We start from the raw sequence: 19,193 nt of genomic DNA on the forward strand, positions 1-19,193 counted from the left end.
AAAGAGAGGGACAGAGACAGAGGGAGAGAGAGAGAGTGAGAGGGAGAGAAAGAAAGAGAGAGAGGAGAGAGACACACAGAGAGAGAGAAGAAGAGAGGGAGAGAGAAAACCATATGAGACACAAAGTAAGAATAATAAAAAATAAATAAAAGACATTGAAATCATATATGTTATATATATGTACAGTAAAATCAGGTAAAAAAATTTTTTGAAAAACAAAAAAAAAGTCTAGAAAAGGTGTTTACTTAGAATGGTGGAAGTTTCACATGTTTGTTAGCAGCAAAACTATTGGTTAAATTCATTCCAAATTGATCTCATAGATTGCCAGGACCCACAAGAGATGTGATTACATTTTGGGAAAAGTAGGTCAAAGTTTACATTTTTTATTAATAAAAAAAAAAAAAAAAAAAAAAAAAATATATATATATATATATATATATATATATATATTTTTTTTTTTTTTTTTTTTTAACCATTTACTTAGAATGGACAAAATTCCACGTCTGTAGCAGCAAAACTATCAGTTGAATTCATACCAAATGTTGTTTACAAATTGGCAGTGACCCAGAATAGATGAGATTATATTTTGGGAAAAGTAGGTCAAAGTTAACATTTTTTATGAATTTTTAATTTTTAAATTTTCAATTATTTTATTTTATTTATTTTTTTACTATTTACTCACAATGGGTGGAATTTCAAATGTCTGTAGAGGCAAAACTATCAGTTGAATTCAAACCAAACTTGGTTTATAGATTGCCAGTGATGCAGAATAGATGTGATTATATTTTGGGGAAAATAGGTCAGAGTTCCAACTTTTTATGAATTTTTAACTCCGCCAAGGAGGTTATGTTTTTGCCAGGGTTTGTTTGTTTGTTTGTTTGTTTGTTTGTTTGTTTGTTTGTTTGTTTGTCTGTCTGTTTGTTTGTCTGTCCGTTAGTGTGCAACATAACTCAAAAAGTTATGGACAGATTTGGATGAAATTTTCAGGGTTTTTTGGAAATGGGATAAGGAAGAAATGATTAAATTTTGGTGGTGATCGGGGGTGGGGGGGCCCACGGGGGGGGCCACTGATCAGCCTTGGCGGAGTCTGCGCTCTCCGAGTGCTTCTAGTTTAAAACTATTTTTCTCCCATTTACTTATAATGGGTGAAATTTCACGTCTATAAAAAAACATCAATTTTGTTTCAATTTAGTCCAGACTTGGCACATATACAGAAGCAACTGATATGATGACATCATCACACACAGACGTGATGACATCAGCTGGGTCGATGCCAAAATAAAAGACAATACATGTGAGGGGCGGGGCTTGTTGTGCCTGGAACCACTTGTTTAGTCCTTTTTAGGTTTCAGTTTATATTGATTTTATCTTCATATCGTTTTTCCCACAAGTGATACTAACATTTTGTAAACAGTTCTGTAAAATATACACTGTAAAAAAAAAAAAAACAGTTAAAAAAACGGTATTATTCCGGCAGCAGGGGTGCCGAAAAAATACTGTTAAATAACGGAAAATAACCATCCCATAAAAATACGGTAATTTTCCATAATTAAAATATAGTTTTTTGCCCTAACTTTACATGAGATTTTGCTTTTTTTTTTTTGTGACTTTTTAATGTTTAATAAAGAATATTTTCATGTATTAAAACAATCCAATTACCTATAAATATATATAGAAATAATTTTCAGTGAGACTCAGTTGTCCAATCCACTGATAAAAACTGTATTTGGACAGTTTATCAGTGCTTATACATGTTCTACATTCACAAAAATACATTTATTCAACAGTTTTGTTGTGAAACCTCCTGTAATTACACAAGATATTTGTCAATTAACAAACAAGTCTGGTTCAACTGACAGAACAAATACTTCTGTTACCGTTAATTGTCAGTAATTTTATCTTGTTTATTTACTAATTTTTTTTAGTGTTAAACTTTAAATTAACAGTTTAATCTCATGAATAGAAAAGAAATATTTGTGAAATTATGGTATATTTGCAAATGTATTTTAACTGTATTTTTCTGTGAAAAAGAAACAAATTCTTTAAAAAAATTTAAATTTTTGGTTATTCACAGTTACAGTTTTTTCATGTTATTTTACATTTGACATGTAAAATCACAGTCTGTTTTTGTCATTTCATCAACATTTTCCTGTATCTTAAAAATACAGGAAAAATCTGTAAAATAAACAGTGAAAATTCTGTTAAATTACAGATTTTTTTTTTTTTTTTTTACAGTGTAGTCCTTAAGCTAAAAAATGGGCCTATTTGAGAAATGAGAGTTGAAACTTTAATTTTGGACACTGGTGTTCCCTTTGGTTTGTTCTGTCCGACTGCGTCCAGTGCAGAATCTTCTAAATAAAAGCCAAACATGAAGATGAAACTGTTCAGATGTCTTTGTGAGCAGCTGTTGAACTGCCGTGTTTTGGCAGAGGTTGGAACAGCGCCTCCAGTCTGCCAGACCTGCTTCAGTGTGAGTCCACCTCTTTACCTCATGGTGTGTCTGTAAGGGGAGCGTCAGGCCTCAAACTCATAAAAGCACGCTTCAGTTGAAACCCCAACAGCTTAAAAGCCCAATAAAAGAAATGAAGAGGGATAGAACCGGCTCAATTAGACTTTTACTGACAAATCATTACTATTTACAGCGACATCATGTGTTTGGGCCAATTCCAGACACTTGTTTTTTCGTGATGCGTTCGCTTGTTTGCTCAACTCGCTGATGCTCCGAATCATCGCACCACGTTAGAATGAACCTACTGTTACGCTGGAAAAAGTCCGATCCACCTACAACTACAAAAGGCATTTGGTTTAATGCTTTGGCTCTGGAGAAAATAAGATCTACTCTGAAAAATAAAGACTCAAAGATCCACCACCGACCAAAAGCATCTACTGATCTGAACTGTATAATACATGTTCATCCACTAATCCGATCAATACAAGGAAATAACTGAAGTGAAATGCAGTTTTACTGCAATTATTCATAGGATAAAATGTACAAAAACTTGTAAAATGACAATAAAATGAGCAAAATACTTGAAAAATAAGGAAAAAATGAACAAAAATACCTTGAAATGTGGCATAAAAGTGAACAAATCCTTCTAAAGGGAAGAGAAAATGAGTAAAATACTTGAAATAGGAGAATTCGTTGTTTTTCTCAGTTTGGAAGGATTTGTTCACTTTTATGCCATATTTCATGGTTTCCAGGTTAATTTTTTCATTATTTTTCAAGTATTTTGCTTATTTTATTCTCATTTTACAAGTTTTTGTAAATTTTATCCTATGAATAACTGAAGTAAAACTGTATTTTACACCAATTATTTCCATGTATTGATAGGATTAGTGGATCAACAGGTATTAAACAGTTCAGATCAGTAGATGGTTTTGGTTTTTGAGGGTTAACAGAATAAACACAGGGTTCTGGATGGTATGAAATGATGAACTCTGCTAACTTTTCAAGTATTTTGCTCATTTTTTTCTCACTTTGGAAGGATTTATTCACTTTTCTGCCATATTTCAAGGTTTTTTGGTTCATTTTTTTCCTTATTTTTCAAGTATTTTACATATATATATTACCATTTTACAAGTTTTTATACATTTTATCCTATGACTAATTGAAGTAAATCATCAATTATTTTAATATGTTCACAGAATTCATGGATAAACAGCTATTAAACATCTAAATCAGTGGATGGTTTTGGTTAATGGTGGATGTTTTGGGGTTATTTGGGTTAAAAAAAGGCAAAACCATTTGTCAGAGTCACTTTAGTAATTATTTAAAGACATAAAACAACACAGCGTTTGGAGAGCAGAAGAAAAAACACCATAAACTTTTCTAAGCTTTGTTGATCATGAGTCTAAAACAGGCCCCGGAACCCAAGCATCCACTGAGTCAGACAAACCAGAATCCAGAGCCTAAGCCCTTCAAAACCTGGGCTTTTACAGAACCAGAACCCACATCCCCGTGCCACCACACATACTGATCCAATGAGGGTCCAGTTCTGTCACAAACACACAAACACATGCAGCTGTGGAAGCGAAGCGGCTGACACACATTAGAGGTTTGGGTCCCATCCCACCCATTTGTCCAAACCTGGAAACAGGGAAATGGATGCAAGGCCCGCTTCAACGTGGTCGCCATTAGTCTTTTTACACTTACAAACCCGTTTGATCCCCACTGGGAGCCTTTTGTGTCAGCGCTGGTGCAAGGAAACACCAAATATCTACACTTTTAACTATTTAGTGGAAACATTTTAGGAATAAAAGTGCATCTGTGACTGATAAACCATGTGTCGCAGTGGAGGAAGAACTGAAGAGCAACGACAGAAAGTACACTGTAAAAAAAATCTGGAATTTAACAGAATTTTCACTGTTTATTTTACAGATTTGTCCTGTATTTTTAAGATACAGGGAAATATCAATGAAATGACAAAAACAGACTGTGATTTTACATGACAAATGTAAAAGAACATGAAAAAAAAAACTGTAACTGTGAATAACCAGAAAATTTCCATTTTTTAAAAGAAAATGTTTTCTTTTTTTCACTGAAAAATACAGTTCAAATACATTTGCAAATGTATCATAATTTCACAAATATTTCTTTTCTATTCATGAGATTAAACTGTTAATTTAAAGTTTAATACGGTAAAAAAAATAATAATAAAACAAGATAAAATTACTGACAATTAATAAAAGAAGTATTAGTTCTGTCAGTTTAACCAGACTTGTTTGTTAATTGACAAATATCTTGTGTAATTACAGGAGGTTTCACAACAAAAATGTTGAATAAATGTATTTTTGTGAATGTATAACATGTATAAGCACTGATAAACTGTCCAAATACAGTTTTTATCAGTGGATTGGACAACTGAGTCTCACTGAAAACTATTTATTTACGTAATTTGATTGTTTTATTACATGTAAATATTCTTTATTAAATATAAAAAAAAAAAAAAAAAAAAAAAAGCAAAATCTCATGTAAAGTTAGGGCAAAAAACTGTATTTTAATTATGGAAAATTACCATGTTTTTATGTGATGGTTATTTTCTGTTATTTAACAGTATTTTTTTGGCACCCCAGCTGCTGGAATATTACTTGGTTTTTTTACGTTTTTTTTTTTTTTTTTTTTTTTTACAGTGTATGTAGATAAATCAGGTGTTTAACATGTAATTTAAGTGGAAATACATACAATATTTGCATCAAAATACCAAAATATACTTATCATTTTCCTGTGAGAAAAGATCCAGACATCATATGGTATCTCTCCTGTGAACGGTTGCTCAAATTTGTATTAAAACTACACTTTGGTTCTCCAGACACTAGACTTTTTTCCACTTAAAAAGTCCATTTCCCTCCTTCAGATGCTTTTTTATCAATAACAGTAGATGAAATACCAAATATCTAGACTTTTAACTATTTAGTAGAAGCTTTTAGGGGGAAACCTGCATCTGTAACTGTACTAGTATTCAGGAACAACAGCAGAATGTAAAATATGCAGTTAAATCATGTGTTTGAAGCGTTATTTAAGTAAAATATGCTTAACTTTTTCATATGATGGATAATATGCATGTCATATGACGCCCACTACAGTGAACAGTTGTGCAGTGGTGGTGTAGATGTACCCTTTACCTCTGTTTAATCTGTTTTTTCCAGTTCAGAAGTGGATTTACCCTCATTCAGACGCTTTTTTTGGTCGTTGACAGTCCAATGAAATGTCAAATAGATTATGTTCATTTTTTGTCGTTTTCTTATATTGAATTAGCAATTCTTCTTTGTGACAAAATTAATCTCGTTGTAATCTTTGTCATCTACTTTATGAATCCCTTTTTCCAAAGAGCACCTCGAACAAACTCTTTGTGGGTCCTAGAAGCATTCTGTCACATGATTATTCTGATTTTAAGAGACTTGATGTGTTTTATGAAGATATGTTAGGATGACGCTGGTCATCGTTTTAACGTCAATGCAACGACAATAATTACATTCATGTATCGCATCTACTCGATCGCTTTTTATTTATTGCATTTCTGTCTATCTATCTATCTATCTATCTATCTATCTATCTATCTATCTATCTATCTATCTATCTATCTATCTATCTATCTATCTATCTATCTATCTATCTATCTATCTATCTATCTATCTATCTATCTATCTATCTATCTATCTATCTATCTATCCACTGACACAGGGTGGATGTTTGGGACTAAATGGAAAACTTGCCTCAGTGTCTGCTGCAGAATCGACTCAGACCCGTTTATGAACCCAGTACCAAAGGCCCTGTCATCTGTGAGCCTATGGACAAATAACGCAGATAATGTTACTTGTGGTGGGAATGGGTCCCACCGCAAGAATGCAACGAATAAATAATGAAAACAACCGATTAAAAACGGACAAATTAAAAGGAAGCGCTTGTTAAAATGTCTTCCGTACTTCCACAATAACCCGAGGCCATTTGTTCGCGGTCGTCTCCGTTAAAACCGGTCATCGTCAGTGACTAATATGCAAATGACGGAGGACTTTGATGTCCTGTAAAAGTGCGCCTTCCATCTGGGAACATGCGGAAGGCTTTAAGCCCATTACCCATTCTTCCAGTCCAATTGGAGCTACCGCAGCCTGGGGGAGGACATAAAAGCAAACCCCCATCATCTTTCAAAGCTCTTACGCCTTTAATTTGTTTAGACAAACAGCCCAAAACATGCCAGGCTAAACGACGGGACCGGCTCGGGGTCCCTGAGCAGGTCCTGACCAAGCCCGGCTTTGGGGAAAACCAAACAAACTCACCCAACTGGACCGGGCTGGTATTCAGAAAAAAAACACAAAAAATATGTGAACCCCCCCCCCCCCCCATTTGAGGCTAATGCCACCAAAAATGTCAGGTAATTTGCAAGGAAATGTGGTCACACCGGTTCATCCTCTGGGGATCTTCACTTTAATAGACATTTTTTTGGTTGTTTTTTTTGTGTTCCAGCACCCTCCGCCCAGATGGCATGCATGATATGAGGGGAGCAGTTTGTAAATGATGGTGAAACTACAGTCCTAGAGTCCCCCCCTCACCCCCCGACCCCCCCCCCTTCCTTAGTCAAATTAGAGGCTTCCAGAGGTCTCCAATACAGTCCATATGTACCCATGTGTCGGCAGCGGCCTGTGAAGCTCAGACAGTCCTGATGTTGTGGTCGTAGATGACGACGTGGACGTAGAGGTCCGACTGGACGAACGTCCTCTTAGAGTCCTCACCGGGACCGGACTGGAAACCAGAACACAAGACCCCCGTTAGAAAAGGCCCTCTAGAGTCATGATGTGGTGAAAAACACTACCTTCAGACAGCAGGTCTTCATGCGCAATTCGGATTTTTTTGGTGAAATCTGATTTCTTTGTGTGTTCATTCATACTCCACATTAAATGCGACTTCTATCAGTTTTGAGTCTGAACTGAATGTGACCCTGAAGTGACCTGCATGCGCAAAAGAGGTCCTGAAGGAATACGTGACCACACAGACACACACTGTTTTTTTTATGGAAGTAAATATGGAGGCATCTGGTCTTGGAGCAGAATTGTGACGTTTGTTGCATTTCAGTGACGTAAAGGTCGGATAAATGCGACCTTCAGACTGAAGTCACATCGCAAAATAGATTTAGGACCACATATGAAAGTGGTCTGGGTCAGATTTGTGCCGTTCAAACGGTCTTTAACAGATCAGATACAGGTCACATACGGGCAAAAAAAAAAATCGGATTCGGGCCACATTTGCCTGCGGTCTGAACGTAGCAAACGTCATGTTAGGATTATTTTTTCAATGAAGGAAAATGCAAAAGTTATTCATTTAGAAATGTAACAAAACTAATACTACCACTAAAAACACAGAAAATTCCAGAACTAAACAGAGTGTTGTATTGAAGTTTGTGACACTAATAGCCAGAAGCCCAATTCTGTTAAACTGGAAGAACAAAAACAAAAATCTTCCGACTCATCAGGGTCTGTTGAAAGATATTATGCAACACTTACATTTGGAGAAAATGTAGGCAGACACCCCCCCCCCCCCCCCAATGTGTGCTAATGCTAATGCTAATGCTACCTGATATAGGTAAAATCAGGTATTTCTCTCCCAGTAATAACATCATTATGGATGGATGGATGGATGGACAAATAGACGGATGATGGGTGGACAGATGATAAATGGATGGATGAATGGATGTATACACGGGTGTTTAAATGGATGAATGGAGGATGGATGGATAGATGGATGGATGGAAGGACAGATGATGGATGGATGAATGAATGATGAGTAAATGAACAGATGATGGATGGATGGATGGACAAATGATAAATGGATGGTTGGATGATGGATAGATGGATGGATGAAGGATGATATAAATACACAGTAAATATAAATCTCATGTGTTTGAATATAAATATAAATATAAACATAAATCTAAATCTCATGTGTTTGTAATGAACCCAGATCTGCTCACATCCTCTTTTAATCAGCGCCGTATTAAAAACAGACGCAGCAGCAGAATTTGGCAGCGACAGTAAAAAGGTTTTGCGATACTTTAGCGTCAGAACGACACGGCCCAACCGCCGAGATGTGAAGCCACCGGAGCAGCTGGGAGCGTTTATTTAAAGCAGAGTGTGTCAAAAGGCTTCCAGTGGGAGTGGATCCACAGCCAGCCCTTCCACTCCATTTACACTTTTACCTCAAACACACTTGTGGGTGTCCTAATAAGTGAGGCGGTCTTCCTCTGCAGGTTCAAAAGAACGGCAATAAAAGATACGGCCGTAAAATATGAGAGCCTTCCAATCTGAAGGCGTCAAACACGAGGCCCGTGGGCCAAAAAAACGGCCCGTCAAAAGGGTCCGGTCCGGCCCCAGGGGTGAGGACTAACATGGGTCCGAACAGGAAAAGAACAGGAAAAACTCTAAATGATGACAACTCCGACTGTTATCTGTGTTTTAAAGGGAAAAAAAACAAACACAACAAAAGAAAACAAACAATCCTTTCACAAAAAAAAATGCAAATCATCAAAAACAACCTGGAAAAATAAGTGGAATTTTCCCAATAATCTGCCTGTTCTTAAATGTTTGTGTATTTGTATTTGTGTAAACGAGTAGCAGAATATTATTGAACTGCGCTTATTTTGGTTGAAGAAGTTTCCGGTTCATGTTATTCACAATTTAAAATAATATAGTATAAATGTAATATTGTAATAATAACATTTAAATATATAGTAATATTGTTACTTTTCCCACTAAAATAAGACAAATATTTAGTTATGTACAGGTTATTATTCTGTTATTTTACTGGTCTGGGCTGTTTGAGTTCAGTTTGGGCTGAATGTGGAACCTGAACTACAATAAATCGGACACTGGTTTAAACGTTTATTTTCCAGAAACTAGAACGTGTCATTAATGTTCGTCTAAAGCAGGAGTCGGCAACCTTCAGCTCCGGAGCCTCATGGGTCTCTTCCCCCTCCTTGTAGAGGCTCCTCCCTTTACTGCGTCTCTTCCTCCTCCTTGTAGAGGCTCCTCCCTTTACTGCGTCTCTTCCTCCTCCTCGTGGCGGCTCCTGCCTTTATTGCGTCTCTTCCTCCTCCTCGTGGCGGCTCCTCCCGTTACTGCGTCTCTTCCTCCTCCTCGTGGCGGCTCCTCCCTTTACTGCGCCTCTTCCTCCTCCTCGTGGCGGCTCCTCCCGTTACTGCGTCTCTTCCTCCTCCTCGTGGCGGCTCCTCCCTTTACTGCGTCTCTTCCTCCTCCTCATGGCGGCTCCTCCCTTTACTGCGTCTCTTCCTCCTCCTCATGGCGGCTCCTCCCTTTACTGCGCCTCTTCCTCCTCCTCGTGGCGGCTCCTCCCGTTACTGCGTCTCTTCCTCCTCCTCGTGGCGGCTCCTCCCTTTACTGCGCCTCTTCCTCCTCCTCGTGGCGGCTCCTCCCTTTACTGCGCCTCTTCCTCCTCCTCGTGGCGGCTCCTCCCTTTACTGCGCCTCTTCCTCCTCCTCGTAACGGCTCCTCCCTTTACTGCGTCTCTTCCTCCTCCTCGTGGCGGCTCCTCCCTTTACTGCGTCTCTTCCTCCTCCTTGTGGCGGCTCCTCCCTTTACTGCGTCTCTTCCTCCTCCTCGTAACGGCTCCTCCCTTTACTGCGTCTCTTCCTCCTCCTCGTGGCGGCTCCTCCCTTTACTGTGTCTCTTCCTCCTCCTCGTGGCGGCTCCTCCCTTTACTGCGTCTCTTCCTCCTCCTTGTAGCGGCTCCTCCCTTTACTGCGTCTCTTCCTCCTCCTTGTAGCGGCTCCTCCCTTTACTGCGTCTCTTCCTCCTCCTTGTAGCGGCTCCTCCCTTTACTGCGTCTCTTCCTCCTCCTTGTAGCGGCTCCTCCCTTTACTGCGTCTCTTCCTCCTCCTTGTGGCGGCTCCTCCCTTTACTGCGTCTCTTCCTCCTCCTTGTGGCGGCTCCTCCCTTTACTGCGTCTCTTCCTCCTCCTTGTAGCGGCTCCTCCCTTTACTGCGTCTCTTCCTCCTCCTTGTAGCGGCTCCTCCCTTTACTGCGTCTCTTCCTCCTCCTTGTAGCGGCTCCTCCCTTTACTGCGTCTCTTCCTCCTCCTTGTAGCGGCTCCTCCCTTTACTGCGTCTCTTCCTCCTCCTTGTAGCGGCTCCTCCCTTTACTGCGTCTCTTCCTCCTCCTTGTAGCGGCTCCTCCCTTTACTGCGTCTCTTCCTCCTCCTTGTAGCGGCTCCTCCCTTTACTGCGTCTCTTCCTCCTCCTTGTAGCGGCTCCTCCCTTTACTGCGTCTCTTCCTCCTCCTCGTGGCGGCTCCTCCCTTTACTGCGTCTCTTCCTCCTCCTCATGGCGGCTCCTCCCGTTACTGCGTCTCTTCCTCCTCCTCGTGGCGGCTCCTCCCTTTACTGCGCCTCTTCCTCCTCCTCGTGGCGGCTCCTCCCTTACTGCGCCTCTTCCTCCTCCTCGTGGCGGCTCCTCCCTTTACTGCGCCTCTTCCTCCTCCTCGTAACGGCTCCTCCCTTTACTGCGTCTCTTCCTCCTCCTCGTGGCGGCTCCTCCCTTTACTGCGTCTCTTCCTCCTCCTTGTGGCGGCTCCTCCCTTTACTGCGTCTCTTCCTCCTCCTCGTAACGGCTCCTCCCTTTACTGCGTCTCTTCCTCCTCCTCGTGGCGGCTCCTCCCTTTACTGCGTCTCTTCCTCCTCCTCGTGGCGGCTCCTCCCTTTACTGTGTCTCTTCCTCCTCCTCGTGGCGGCTCCTCCCTTTACTGCGTCTCTTCCTCCTCCTCGTAGCGGCTCCTCCCTTTACTGCGTCTCTTCCTCCTCCCTGTAACGGCTCCTCCCTTTACTGCGTCTCTTCCTCCTCCTCGTGGCGGCTCCTCCCTTTACTGCGTCTCTTCCTCCTCCTTGTAGCGGCTCCTCCCTTTACTGCGTCTCTTCCTCCTCCTTGTAGCGGCTTCCTCCCTTTACTGCGTCTCTTCCTCCTCCTTGTGGCGGCTCCTCCCTTTACTGCGTCTCTTCCTCCTCCTTGTAGCGGCTCCTCCCTTTACTGCGTCTCTTCCTCCTCCTTGTAGCGGCTCCTCCCTTTACTGCGTCTCTTCCTCCTCCTTGTGGCGGCTCCTCCCTTTACTGCGTCTCTTCCTCCTCCTTGTGGCGGCTCCTCCCTTTACTGCGTCTCTTCCTCCTCCTTGTAGCGGCTCCTCCCTTTACTGCGTCTCTTCCTCCTCCTTGTAGCGGCTCCTCCCTTTACTGCGTCTCTTCCTCCTCCTTGTAGCGGCTCCTCCCTTTACTGCGTCTCTTCCTCCTCCTTGTAGCGGCTCCTCCCTTTACTGCGTCTCTTCCTCCTCCTTGTAGCGGCTCCTCCCTTTACTGCGTCTCTTCCTCCTCCTTGTAGCGGCTCCTCCCTTTACTGCGTCTCTTCCTCCTCCTTGTAGCGGCTCCTCCCTTTACTGCGTCTCTTCCTCCTCCTTGTAGCGGCTCCTCCCTTTACTGCGTCTCTTCCTCCTCCTCGTGGCGGCTCCTCCCTTTACTGCGTCTCTTCCTCCTCCTCGTAGCGGCTCCTCCCTTTACTGCGTCTCTTCCTCCTCCTTGTAGCGGCTCCTCCCTTTACTGCGTCTCTTCCTCCTCCTTGTAGTGGCTCCTCCCTTTACTGCGTCTCTTCCTCCTCCTTGTAGCGGCACCTCCCTTTACTGCGTCTCTTCCTCCTCCTTGTAGTGGCTCCTCCCTTTACTGCGTCTCTTCCTCCTCCTTGTAGCGGCTCCTCCCTTTACTGCGTCTCTTCCTCCTCCTTGTAGTGGCTCCTCCCTTTACTGTGGTCAAATCAGCCGATAGCGTTTTTCTTGTGCGCTACTGATTCGACAGTTACAGTAGATGAGCTGCATGGAGCGAATGTGCCTTCAACAACCAAAGTCGGGGCTCATTTCTGTTCTACGTTAAAGATGCAGACGCAGACGCAGATGCAGATGCAGACGCAGACGCAGGGTTCTGTCCGTCCTTTGTATTTTACTCACATAATTCGGTCCATTTTGCGGGAGCTTGTGGATGTGAACCCAGACGGAGAATATGGAGCAGAACAACTGGGAACTGCAGAGGCAGTGTTGAGTTTTGAAGAGAATCATTTCCATAAAGAGCGATACTTTTCATAGAGCGACTGTATGAGTATGAGTACTGTGTACTTTTGGGGTAATCCTACAACAGATTCCCTTCCAAGCTCCAAAAGTGTGTTTTTTCCTCTGAAATAGGCTTTAAGACTAAATATAATGATGAATAGAATTTTTTTTCCTATAAGTACCTCATGAATTTGGTAGATTTGGTATTAGTACTTCATACACTATTAGCACAAACACTATGAAATACTTTTACTGTGTACTTTTGGAGTAATCATACTCCAGAATCCATTCCACACTGCACTTCTGTTTGTTGCATTCAGTGGTTTTAACAGATACATGCAGAAAAAGATTCCCACTTTTAAAAGTTTATAAGCTTTGTTATTTTTTGCGGCTCCAGACTTTTTTTTGTGGCAGAAGAGGAGGTGACACGGTTCTAACTGAAACTAAAGGTTACAGAACCCTGGACTAAAGGTCTAAGGACTCCCATCTGACCTGAACAACTTCTCCTTCATTGGTTTAAATGGGACTGAATCCAAACCCCTCCTCCTCCTCCTCCTCCTCCTCCACTTCCTTTTCCTCCTCCTTCTTTTCCTTCTCCTCCTACTTCTTTTCTTCCTCTCCCTCCTCCTCCACTTCCTCTTCCCCTCCTCTTACTCCTCCTTCTCCTCTTCTTCCTCCTACTTCTCCTTCTCTTCCTCCTTCTCCTTCTCCTCCTCTCCCTCTTCCCTCTTCTCCTCCTCTTCTTCGTCCTACTTCTCTTCCTCTTCCTCCTTCTCTTCTTCCTCCTCTCCCTCTTCCCCCTTCTCCTCCTCTTCTTCCTCTGCCTCCTCTCCTTCTTTCCCCTCCTTCTCCTTCTCTTCCTCCTCCTCCTCCTCTTCCAACTCCTCCTCTTCCTCCTTCTACTTCTCCTCTTCCTCCTGCTCCTTTTCTCCTTCCTCCTCTTCCACAGATTGACAGAGGCAGAAAAAACAAACCACTCAAAACGAGCCAATGTGAGAGGTTTTTGTTTTTTTTTTCTTTTTTTAATTTTTTGGTTCTTCTGGCTGGTTTGGGGGTCAGTTCTGCTGCTGTCTGGGCCGAGCTGAGCTGAGCCAAGCCGTGCTCTGGGTTCTGGGTCCTGGGTCCTGGGTCCTGGGTTCTGGGCTCTGGGTTCTGGGTTCTGGGTTCTGGGTTCTGGGTTCTGGGTCCTGGGTCCTGGGTTCTGGGCTCTGGGTTCTGGGTTCTGGGTTCTGGGTTCTGGGTCCTGGGCTCTGGGTCCTGGGTCCTGGGCTCTGGGTCCTGGGTCCTGGGTCCTGGGTCCTGGGCTCTGGGTTCTGGGTTCTGGGTTCTGGGTTCTGGGTTCTGGGTTCTGGGTCCTGGGTCCTGGGTTCTGGGTTCTGGGTCCTGGGCTCTTGGGTCCCGGGTTCCTGGGTCCTGGGTCCTGGGTCCTGGGTCCTGGGTTCCTGGGTTCTGGGTCCTGGGTCCTGGGCTCTGGGTCCTGGGCTCTGGGTCCTGGGTCCTGGGTCCTGGGCTCTGGGTCCTGGGTTTGGGCACCCGGGTGGTTTTGCTGGGTCTGGCTTCCTGCGCCTCCTCTTGTGTTTTTAATAGACAGCCTGGTCGGGGCGGTGCTCGACCGCAGCTAGAATACTGCGCTGCCATTTTGGCGCTCGGCCTCAAAAACGCAGTCCGTCCCCACAGCTCCGTCTGCGATTTCAAAATAGTTCAGCCCCACCGGCTCCTCCCCCCCGACCCCCCCAGCGAAGAGGGAAAACAGGCCGTCTGTCAGTGGTTGCTCCTGCAGAGCCTGTGTGGAGGAAACACCTGTCTGCACCTCTGGACCCACAGTCTGTGTGCAGGTGGAAGGAGAAGACCTGCCCCCTCAGTTCAGTCTGTCCGGCATCTGAAAGTGGACCAACTCCAAAATGAGACAGAGCTGATGTGAATTAACCCTTTAGACGCCAGAGTTTAAAAAAAAAAAAAAAATCTTAGTACCGTATTTTCCAGACTATAAACTGTGGCTTATATTCAGGTGCGCTTCTACAGTCCAGAAAACATGGTACATCTCATATTATAAAAGGGACGTGGACTCTGTGTATGAGTGTGTGTGTGTGTGTCTCAGGCATTACACACACTCCATACACAGCTGACTGCAGCAGTTTGGAATATTTCTGTATATTTGGTCAAAGAACAGACTGGTATAAACGGTGAGTTAACAGGACCGATGTTCTGGCAGATATTAGTACTTCTGGAACACAACAGCCTTACAGTCCGATTACTACGGCCACTGTCACAGGACCGCCAGAGCTGGGCAAACTGTTACTGTGCTCTCCTCCTCCTCCTCCTCCTCCTCCTCCTCCTCCTCCTCTTGCTCCTACTTATCCTCTCTCTCTTCCTTCTTCTTCCTCCTCTCTCTCCTCCTCTTCTTCCTCCTCTTCCTACTTATCCTCTCTCTCCTCCTTTTCTTCCTCCTCTCCCTCCTCCTCCTCTTCCTCCTCTCTCTCCTCCTCTTCCTCCCTCCTCCTCCTACTTCTCCTCCTTCTCCTTCTCCTCCTCCTCCACCCCCCCCCCCCCTCCCTTTTGGACTTCTGAATTGACTATTTCCAAAATGTAACTTTTGCTCGAACCGTTTTTCTAAGCTCTCGTACTTCACCTTTAAAGTTTAATGGTAGATTTTTCTTCCTCAGTGAGACGTGATGACAGCAGATGGTTAGTTGTGGTAGGAAATTGTTATTTACAGTCAGAGCAGGAAAAGTTTTTAGGAAATTTAGAAGAAGAACATTAAAAATCACAGTCATGGATTAAAAAAAAAAAAAGCAATGTAGACAGAACTTAAGTCAAAACCATTTCTGAGGCAAAGATAACAATTTAAACCAAACTAACCAATGCAATAATATTTAGCCCATAATATTAAACTATATTCTAACATTAGTCGTTATTGTTTTGTATTCCAGACCCCTGTTAGAAAAGAAACACCTGAATTCAATGTGTCCACATACTTTTGTCCATTTTAGTAAAAAAAAAAAAAAGAGTATTTTTTCAACGATTTCATTCATTTAATAGTTGAATCTTCAGTTTTTATAGAAAACAATCTAACAATCTAAACTGTGAATTGTCCATCACTTAGAGAAAAAACCCAAAAAACAACGTACATTTTTTTTTAGCTATACTGAGCAATATGCCTAAAAAAATTAACTTTGATTTTTTTTTTTTTTTTTTTTCCTGGCTGGAATTAACCCTTTATCAGGCAAGTGACTATTTTTGGTAATTTCCTCAAACATTAAATACGGGGCCAGTCCCGTGCCTCAGTGAGGTCCAGAAGCATGTTGGTTTTTATAACATTATTAAGTGACATTCTGAAGCTGTACATAGTGAATATGAGGGATTTTTGTCTGTTTATGACCTTATAACAGCTGTTTTATTACATGGGTTTTACTTTTCAGCAAGTGCTGCTCAGATGTTTTAAGGCAACAGGAGGTAGATGACGATGTGTAATAAGGTTGAAATTTTGAATTTAAGGGTATTTCAGTGAGTGACCTATGAAGGGTTAAGACGGTGTTTCTCAATCTGTGTGAAACTACAAAATATAAAACTAACCCTGAAAAATAAATTCTTTTTTTCCCCTTCTTTTTCTCATTTTTTTCTTTTTATTTCTTCTTTTTCTTATTCTTCCTTTTCTTCTTTTTATTATATTTTCCAATTTTATTTTATCTTTTTCGTCTCTTCTTTTTTTTTTCCTATTTTATGAAAAATAAATTCTAAATGTATGAAATGTTACATGCAAAATCAGTTTTATTTTGTATTTTGTGCAGAGTTTCTGACCTCACCTGTTGTTGCTTTTCTGTATATTTTAAGCATTTTTAAGTGATATTTTAAGCCCTGCAGTGTTTTTGTTTTTTCCCGAATTAAAAAATAAAACCAAAGTTAAACAGAAACTACTCATTTCTACTGAACTGGATCATTAACAGACTCATCTGTAATAGGTCTGGACTGGCCCCGTCGGCCTTTTCCTGGTTGGTTTGGTCCATTTTTACAGCTGTGGAACAGGTGAGCTGATTATCGTATTAACAGCCATTTGTCTCCCCAGGGCTTCAAAACAAAGCAGGACAACAAACCACAAAAAAAAAAAAAAAAAAAAACCTACCGACGGATCCACATTCAGGATCTTTTTGTCCCGTTTGTTCTTAAAGAGCAGGCCGTTTGGGTCGTCATAAATCACCTCGAAGTTGGGGCTGGAGTTGGACGTGGACACCTGGGTCTTCCAGTTGTAGTAGCTGAAGTAAGAAAAAAAAAGAAGAGGAAGATGAAACATTTGTATTATTTTTATTTACCAAGGAAAATCCTATTGAGATTAAAAACTTCTTTTCCAAGGGATCGACAGCAGCAAATACAGCAAACAGTCACAAGAGAAAACACAAATAACACACACATTCGACGATAGATAGGGTAGTGTTGTCAAGATGATAATTAACTGTCATACAAGTAACAGTGATTAACTATTTAGTTATGTCTGCACATTTTATGCCACTTATATGACACCTCAAAATAATAGTCCTACATAAAACTGAAGGTATTACATATGTTCATATACGTACATATAACCAATGTAATGTACATTTAAAAGAAACAGTTCATGTGGTCTATTCTGATAAACACTGTGACTCCTAAATACAAATAACACTGTTCAAAAGGCCATAATTAGTTCATATTTTTTAATGGTCAATAATGACACGACAAGACAAGACAAGACAGAGATAGATAGACAGATAGATAGATAGATAGATAGATAGATAGATAGATAGATAGATAGATAGATAGATAGATAGATAGATAGATAGATAGATAGATAGATAGATAGATAGATAGATAGATAGATAGATAGATAGATAGATAGATAGATAGATAGATAGATAGATAGACAGACAGATAAGCTTCGATAGGATACAATAAATAAGATATGATAAATTAAATATGATGCATGGATGTAATTATTGTCATTAAAACCACGATCAGCATCATTCTACACTGGAAAAAATCCAAATCTTACCAGGAGTATTTGTCTCATTTCTAGTCCAAATATCTCATCACACTTAAAATAAGCACCCATGTTATGCTGTTGAAAATCCACAAATGAGATTATAAAAGAAAAAAAAAAGTATGAAATGAACTGTTGTAGTTGAAGGTGCAGAGTAAATAAAAGCCCTTTGACCCAGTTCTGTAAGAGCGAATGGAACAGAAACAATATATGATCAATTGTACAAAGAGAATAAATATATATTATTATACCTTATATAGAACATGTACCAACAGCTGATCCTTCTGGTGGACGGACCAGGATGGGAAACTTTTTCTTTTTTCTTTTTTTTTTTTTTTCCCCGTTTGGGTCTTTACCATCCATTTTGTTCAGTATTTTATTGGTTTTTGTTATTATTCTTCATTATTTTGTTCATTTTTTCATTTTACTTACTTTCTCACTTATTTAACATTTTGCTTATTTTTAAACATTTTCCTTATTTTGTTTGTTTTTGTCCATTTTCTTCATAATTTTTTGGTTTTTGTTCAGTTTCTCAATTACTTTGATTGTTTTTATGAATTTTCTTCATTAGTTTGTTCCCCCCCCAAAAAAAGAAGAAAAAAACAAAAAACAGATGTGAAACTTTTTTAATTTGTGACGCTTTGGCGATAACAGGCTTTTTATGTTTGCTGGAAGTTCCAAACTGAGCGCCTTCTGCAGCTGGAGACCAACGGCTGCAGGGACGGTCTGAAGGCCAGCGTGGAATATCTGAGAGGCTTTGGAGATAACAGGCGTTTTAAGTCTGGGAGCTACAAACCCACCACGTTTACATGCAACAGTTTGGTGTTCCAATGTGTTTCTGCTTTTCTTTTTGCCCACGCGGGGACATTTTGTGGCACTATTTCAATAAAACTACAACCCATAACATTATGTTGCAAAATGAAAATAGACAAGAATAGTCCGGTTTTACAAGAGGCCCATTGTAAAGCAGGAAAAACAATCTGTATCTGGATGTCTGCTGTTTCTTGTGCAACGTCCAGTCCGGGTTGCAGGCACCGACGGAGGCTTTAATGGAAGTCAATGGTTGTGGAGGAGCTGAGCCCCCCCTAAAGACCCAAACGTCCACCATCAACCAAAGCCATCTACTGATATAAACTGTTTAAGACCTGCTGATCCACTAAATGTGAATAATGGGGGTAAAATACAGTTTTACTTGAATTATTCATAGGACAAAATGTACAAAAACTTGTACAATGAGAACAAAATGAGTAAAATACTTGAAAATTAAGGAAAAAAATGAATCAAAAAACCTTGGAATATGGCAAAAAAAGTGAACAAATTCATCTAAAGCGAGGAGAAAACGAGTAAAATACTTGAAAATAAGGAGAATTCATCATTTTAATTACGTTGAGAACCCTGTATTTGGTGAAAAATATAGTTTTACCTCAATTATTCATAGGATAAAATGTACAAAAACTTGTAAAATGAGAATAAAATTAGTAAAATTCTTGAAAATTAAGGAAAAAATGAACCAAAAAACCTTGGAATATGGCATAAAAACTGAGCAAATCCTTCTAAAGTGAGAAGAAAATGAGCAAAATACTTTAAAAAATTAGGA

The 19,193-nt window shown here is 40.8% G+C and overlaps 1 protein-coding gene across 1 annotated transcript in view; it reads right to left on the reverse strand.

Moving 5' to 3' along the window:
• Nucleotides 1-7,088: 7,088 nt before the first annotated feature.
• LOC115425554 (cilia- and flagella-associated protein 299-like) overlaps nt 7,089-19,193 on the reverse strand; it is a 35,413-nt gene continuing 23,308 nt past the window's right edge. The window contains exons 3-4 of the mRNA XM_030143181.1: nt 16,706-16,835; nt 7,089-7,237 (exon numbers count right to left, since the gene is read on the reverse strand). Of these exons, the coding sequence (XP_029999041.1) occupies nt 7,145-7,237; nt 16,706-16,835 (223 nt within the window). The 3' untranslated portion in view covers nt 7,089-7,144. The remainder of the gene's footprint in view (nt 7,238-16,705; nt 16,836-19,193) is intronic.

The sequence above is a fragment of the Sphaeramia orbicularis genome, chromosome 9, assembly GCF_902148855.1.
Source record: "Sphaeramia orbicularis chromosome 9, fSphaOr1.1, whole genome shotgun sequence".
Lineage (NCBI taxonomy): Eukaryota > Metazoa > Chordata > Actinopteri > Kurtiformes > Apogonidae > Sphaeramia > Sphaeramia orbicularis.